Below are 7,234 nucleotides of genomic sequence, written 5' to 3' on the forward strand. Positions count from 1 at the left end.
AAGAGTACTTGTACTCAAAACAGGCCATACACAGAGTTGGCTATACCACATGAATATACACGGTCCAAGTTCGAAATATGCTTGGAATAAATTACATTTACTTTAAAACGATTGAGTATTTATATATCATACAAGCCATACTGGTACCACATGAGCTGGAAAGTATATCTGAATATTTGTTGTGCTAACTTTGCATGATATGAAACAAGTAAATACGTCAATGACACAAATAGGTTAACACACCTAACATATGATTTTGTGTTGTCATGGTTTAAAGCTATACAATGATCTTCCTGTTGCTAGCTAATAATGAATTAACAACTCTTGAAAGTCTAGATGACTGCTTTGAAACTGTCTATGGCAGACTCAAAGGATGAAATAGTTCAAACTGGCGAACTCAAAGAAGCTAAAAGTCTAAGTTGGAGAACACATCTTACTTCGGCCAAAGAATGTCGAATACTTGAAGAAAGCCTAGGCAAAAGGACCCAAAAAGGGTCTCTAGGGTACGCATACCTATCAAACTCACTTTGTGAATTTAATAACATATTCTAATTGTAGATTAAGCCCTACTTCGTTAGGCACAAACCCGACCTTTCTTTGACAAGGTCACAGATCAAATCCTACTTCGTTAGGCACAGATCCGACTTTGCTTTGACAAGGTCACATACTAACTCCTGCTAGTCAGGCATAACCCTCAGTATGAGCCTTGCTGTGAAGGCTCCTCATGAAGTTTTAACGATGTAAGTCCTGCGAAAACAGCCCCCCCAGACGGTTCTCAACCAACCAGGCACCCAAACTATAAGCCTTGCTTACGCAGGCCTGAGGGGGAGTCCTATTCTAAACTAGTCGTGCTCACGCCGACGAAATGCCCTGGTAGCCCAAGCCACGACCAGAGGCCTAAGGAGAAGTCCTATTCTAACTAGTCGTGCTCAAGCCGACGAACTGCCCTGGTAGCCCAAGCCACGACCAGAGGCTTAAGTCCTATTCTAATTAAACTAGCCGTGCTCAAGCCGACGAAACTGCCCTGATAACCCAAACCACGACCAGGGGCTCAAGGAGAAGTCCTAGCGAAACTAGTTGAGCTCAAGCCAACGAAAACAATCATGGTAGCGAAGCAACGACCAGGGGCCTAAGGAGAAGTCCTAACGAAACTAGTCGTGCTCAAGTCGACGAAGCAGCCTTGGTAGCTAAGGCCACAACCAGGGGCAGAATTCAGATATGAAAATAATTCGAAAATAATTATACAGGGCTAATTTGGGCTTTATTTTGTAGAGGGAATTAGTCAGTTAGGTCATGCTAGAATAGGTTTAACTTCTCTCTTATGCAGGAGCGATCATTCGGAGCATGCGTAGTAAGCTAGGAAACATGCATTAGTAAGCTTAAAATTACGCTAACCCACTAACACCTTTTATTTGAAGTTAAAATTATTATGCAGGAAACAAGGTTAAGAGAAAACGGCATCTGATTCATCACGAAAGCACATCAATCAGGAAGTGTTTCCTACTCGTTTAGATTATTATCCAATTTTCTAATGATTATTTATTTATCTCTCAGATAAGATAACTTAAGGACCTACCCCGTAAACTATTCTCCTTGACATAACTCTTAGTATCATAGTTAGTCATATTGGCCATCGTCTCTTCTCTTGCAGGTTGAATTACATTTGAGTCTTGCCCCTTACCCCCACATTTTTTCTTAAAAGTTTTTAGTCACTATCATATGACTTCTTTGCTAGTCTGCTAGCTTCCTCGTAATTTACCATCTTGAAAGAGGTTAATATTAGTTCGTTCGGTAATTCGGAGTGGTACATGTTTGCAGGAACTTCCCAACATCAATCACGCTGGAAAATACGCCATACAAAATGACTTGATGAAGTCGTCAGGAAAACGCAAAGCTGAGATGCTTGTCCTGCCCAGACACGGAGTTTGATATTCGTCACGCGAGAGGAAATACGTGTACACCGTTCCAGGGTCACCACCCAATCAACCCTGGCAAAAACAACTACAGTAAAGAAAGCCTCACCAGCACAGGTAGAAAAGAAGACTTCTCAAGCAGCTCGGCTAAAATCAGCACTGGAACACGAAGCTCAGGAAAATCAAGAGAACGACCGAGCTTCACGAAACGGCTCTGTTTTAGGTAAACCCCTTGTCTTCAAGGTCATTTAAAATACTCAGTGGCCAGACCCGAGAATTACTTCTACTCCTCAGTCTCTTTACTTTCGACTAAGGAGTGGCGTGACTCATGATGATGCGTAAAACGCTAGACGTTGACTAACGTCTGAAGAGTCAAGATCAGACCTGAAGTCCAATAGGTCAACCTGGCTTAAGGCAGCAGGACCGCTGAACCCTTGACGATCCGTCACATACTTCCCTAACTGGGAGGTCGGCTAAAGGAAACTAGCCCTGTTACGCCCTCGGCATGACCAGATCAACCCTGGGGTCTCTAAAAGAATGAAGGGGGTCCGCGTAGGTTCGGTCAATGCCTTACGCCCAGAACTGGGAAGGCAGAAGTGCACTGACCTACCGACTTAATCCCGAAATATCTTTAAAGATCTTAGTCGGTTACAGATCTGGAAGTGTTTAAGCAAGCTTGGTGATGGAGACCATCAAGATGGGCCTCACGTCCGAACTAGTTAGAGGGCCTCATGGCCGAGCCCATTAGGGTTAAAGTTTAGGAGTTTCCATGTTTTAGTATTTCCTACTAAGTCTAGGTTTAGAAGTTTCTATGTTTGAGTATCTTTGATATTTAGGAATCCTAATTTGAGTCTATCTAGAAGTTTCCAAGTTCCTATAAAAGGAAGTCAGGTCTGTCCTTGTTATTCAGATCAGAGAATATTATGAATCAAGTTTATTGTTAATCAAGTTTATCGTTTTGTTCTTTACTTTATCAGTTTATTTACGTATTTTATCAGTTTATTTACGTATTTTATCATTGTTATAATGGTGGATTCCATTACTTTTACGCTTCCGCAACAATCTACATCAGCTGGTATTCAGAGCCTCAAGAATCTGGGAACAGATAAATTTTTTTTAGATACTTCTCATCTTGAATGTTGGAAAAATCTTCCACGTTTAGGTTGGGATCATTTTCGAGACGCACAACAACTCTATGTTGATCGAAAAGATCAATATAAAATTAATGTCGTTTCCAAAATACCTATATTCGATTGTCAATATCATATAGATTTTTGGATTCAACAGATGGAAGATTGGTTTATAAACCAAGAGGTTTGTGATGAAGATAAGGTTTTTATTCTTGAACAACACTTGTCTACAAGAGTGTACGAAAAATTCAACGAGATGCAGAGGAGACTCATTAATCAAGGGAAAAAATTTGTCGACTTTCTTCCTTTAGATGAAAATTTTTCATATGTGGAGACAAAGATTGAATCTAGTAGACAGTTCTCGAATGTTATTTCGGTCACCGTGTTCGATGGTATTGAAGAAGAAGTTCTTGACAAAAAGAATAAAATTTTCTCAATGAAGGAGGAAAAAGAAGAACAAAGTGAATTATCCTCTTTTAGCTTGAAAAGGTCAGTTCACTCTAGTTTAGATTTGATTAAGCCATATTCGAGTTTGGTTTATAAGCAACACGAAGATGAACGTGGGAAGATCGTTCAAGTGAAGAAATTCAAGGTTGATTTTTCCATAAATTATTATGTGGTGTTTGTGGTCTTCTTCATCAAATTAAAAGATGACGGGAGATGTTGCAATTTGTTGGAAGTTTCTTTCCTACATTTATTTTTGCAAGATTCTTTGCACTATGAGATTGAAGCTAGTGATTTCGTCCAAGTGAGTGTCCTTCAACCCCAATGCACTATTCGCTCGAAGTGGGAATTAAGGATTGCATTGTTGAGTCTCACTTGAGGGCAAGTTCGTTCTCGATCGGGGAGTATGATGGAGACCATCAAGATGGGCCTCACGGCCGAACTAGTTAGAGGGCCTCATGGCCGAGCCCATTAGGGTTAAAGTTTAGGAGTTTCCATGTTTTAGTATTTCCTACTAAGTCTAGGTTTAGAAGTTTCTATGTTTGAGTATCTTTGATATTTAGGAATCCTAATTTGAGTCTATCTAGAAGTTTCCAAGTTCCTATAAAAGGAAGTCAGGTCTGTCCTTGTTATTCAGATCAGAGAATATTATGAATCAAGTTTATTGTTAATCAAGTTTATCGTTTTGTTCTTTACTTTATCAGTTTATTTACGTATTTTATCAGTTTATTTACGTATTTTATCATTGTTATAATGGTGGATTCCATTACTTTTACGCTTCCGCAACAATCTACATCACTTGGACTTCAAGAGTCTTAAGGGAGAAAATATCTCCTTGAAGATCTATCACCTCGGCAGGATATCTACGAAATATCCTTGAACTTAGGATATTTTTAATCCTAGATACAAGATAACTACGAAAGGAAACCCTAATTTGGCCTATAAAATGGTCTCATATCACCTTCTTCAAGGTAAGGAACACAAGTCTAACAGACTCCACACCCAAAAGGATCGATCAGTACTCATTCTTTTACTGCAAAGAGCAATCTGTCTGTCTTGAGCGCCGGAGCCGTTTTCTTTCTTTTTGCAGGTTTTCTCCCCATGTTTCTAAGAGAAACGAGAATCAAAGGAATATCGATCATCTAGACGGAATATTCGATCATAACGGAGGTTGTCATGCATCAACTCCCTTTTCATGCTGATATAACGGAAAGCCATTTTTTGACATCAGCACATGTGATCCTGGAAATTAGTGTTAGATATACTAGATGTCTGAGTTTCCGCTAACAACACAAGGTGACACCAAAACCTAACAAAATGTCACATGAGAATAGATAATCATGATCATCAATTGAAGTCGGGTTTACCCATCAGAAATATAGTGGTTGGAACATCACCATCGGGATTGAGTACGCCCATGGGTTGATGAGTTGGGTCAGGCCTTGGGTGCATAGCAAAATGTTTGTACCAGAGTTTAAACCATTCCTGTTAATGATGTACGCGAAGAACAAAAAAATGATTATGATGATTAGTTCCACAATTGGTATAACCTAATATGGTGTTTCACACTTAATATGTAATAGTAAAACAATAATAAAAATACCTAGTTGGTGTATTTGACTATATTATAGTACGTTGGAACCATACTACAACAATGTAAACGAAACTCAATCACATACATAAATCACATACAAACACTTCTCGTCAGAGTCCAGACAGAGCCTAGACATTGTCAAGACAGAGTCTATACCGACCCTATATATACCTGTTATCATTGTAACTTTATCTAAATTATTAGAAATCGAAGAAATCTTAACCAATCAATAAGGAGGAACCCTAAATCTTTGTATTTTTAGTATAATAACTAAAAGAGGAAAGGCCAATAACTTGTAGCTCAGTTGGTTAATGCATTTCTCTGCAACGCAGAGGTCTCCAGTTCCATCCACTGGAAGTTTAATTCCAGAAATATTTAACTTGGATTATTATAAGTATATATTATGCAATAAATTTGTTGAACTTTTAGGCCTCTTTCATCTTGTTGAGCTTTAGATGTCTTTCATTTCTTGGTTTAACTTAGGCGGTTAGGTTCAGAGTGAGATGGATCACGACATCATTAGGATGGATCACCACAAACCACAAATGAGTTAGAGAGATTCATGGGGTTATGCACAGAAGAAACATTAATGTAAAAGAGAACTAGTTGATGGCTTGATCCATTGAATTAGAAGATTAATGTTCTAATTCTTGGTATATAAGCAGCCCCTCCCCATTTTTGGGGGTTCAGCTTCTTTTCTTCTCTTTTTTTAAAAGAATTCTTTTTTAGTATGGATTAACTACTGTTGTATACATATACATGATGATCACTCGGACAGTAACAGTGGATTGAAAAATATGCCCCTATTTGATGGCTTATTGAGTTTGCCTTTAATGGTCCATTGAAGATGCCAAGAAATGAAATAGGTGACAAAAATGTAAAGAGCTGGCGAAGAATAACAAAGTCCATTTTCGTCTAGGAACAATCTCCACTTCTCAGGCTCTGTAGAAGTTGCAGATAACCTGGATCTTCAGGGCGGATGTATCTGCATGATTTAAAGGAAAAAAATGACTTTTAACTATAATATCAGCATAACGACTTTTTTTTTTGTTGAAAATCAGCATAACGACTTGGTAACTGATACAATCTATACATAAGTATATAGCATCTTGGTCAAACAAACGCCACAGAAGACCCACAGTTTCTTTTAAGTGGTTTGGGGTTTAGGTCCCTACACAAAGATATCATCAGTAGAAATCCCTGTCGAAATATCGATTGAATATTTAATGGTGGTGCGTACAATCCATGTCGTAAGATAGTATGAGAATTCAAGAGTTTTAAGATGGATTTATCAGTTATTCCTCACGAAAATGGTTCAAATGGTGAGGTATCAAAAGCACTTTAACATATTTTTTTTGAACTGTTGAGAAATAAACAGTGACCTATCTATGTATGTAGCTGAAAATTATATCTGGGTTCAGAAAGGAATAGTTAACTTGGAAAAATTGATAAAGCCATTGGAGTGAAGAGAAAGATATTCAGTACCCGTGTCTAAACAAGAAATCGATGATGACAAGAGCACAATTTGGCTTGAAAAGCTCGGTATTTCGTATGATATTTGCAACATCCACCACAGGCATCAACTTGAAACTCTCTACCTCTCCATCTGAAACATGACATATAGGTTCCAAATCGAATTTCAGAAACGAAAATACTGAAACGAGAGGAAGAAAGTACTAGATGAAGATGATTATCAATTTTAAAGGTAAAAGGAAGTGCTCGTACAAGTGATCAAAGTGCTGTTAAAAACAATTGGTTGAATTAGGATACATAGCAGATCTGAGAATAGTATTACATGAACAGATGGAAGTATCGTGACCTATACATAGTATCTAGGGCCTCTCCATTTACCGCCAATCGGTTGAGTTTGATGTCCATTAACTTAACATGGCAGTATGGTACCAGAGCTAGGCCAAACGACCACAGGCGCCCCATTTTACCCAGAAAAAGACGTCTGATGGGATAAAAAAATTCATACCTGAAGGGAATGTGAGAGTAGTTCCACATGAGCAAAGGGAAATCTCATGACCAACCATATGATATCTAGGGTATTTATACTCATAGCTTATTGGCCTAATGTCAAGAAAGTTGCATATCTATAAGTTTACCTTCATTTGTAGGAACAAAGTTAGCAGGAAGCTTTAAATCATAAC

At 38.4% G+C, this 7,234-nt stretch overlaps 1 protein-coding gene across 1 annotated transcript in view; it reads right to left on the reverse strand.

The window, feature by feature from the left end:
- Window positions 1-5,775: 5,775 nt before the first annotated feature.
- LOC147549636 (nudix hydrolase 20, chloroplastic-like) overlaps window positions 5,776-7,234 on the reverse strand; it is a 4,203-nt gene continuing 2,744 nt past the window's right edge. The window contains exons 7-9 of the mRNA XM_086670419.1: window positions 7,190-7,234; window positions 6,567-6,687; window positions 5,776-6,066 (exon numbers count right to left, since the gene is read on the reverse strand). The exon at window positions 7,190-7,234 is cut by the window's right edge and continues 71 nt beyond it. Coding sequence (XP_086526545.1) covers window positions 5,997-6,066; window positions 6,567-6,687; window positions 7,190-7,234 — 236 coding nt within the window. The 3' untranslated portion in view covers window positions 5,776-5,996. The remainder of the gene's footprint in view (window positions 6,067-6,566; window positions 6,688-7,189) is intronic.

Source organism: Eschscholzia californica, unplaced genomic scaffold (genome assembly GCF_041429995.1).
Source record: "Eschscholzia californica isolate CP2 unplaced genomic scaffold, dmEscCali1.0.p SCAF_3, whole genome shotgun sequence".
NCBI classification, from domain to species: Eukaryota; Viridiplantae; Streptophyta; class Magnoliopsida; order Ranunculales; family Papaveraceae; genus Eschscholzia; species Eschscholzia californica.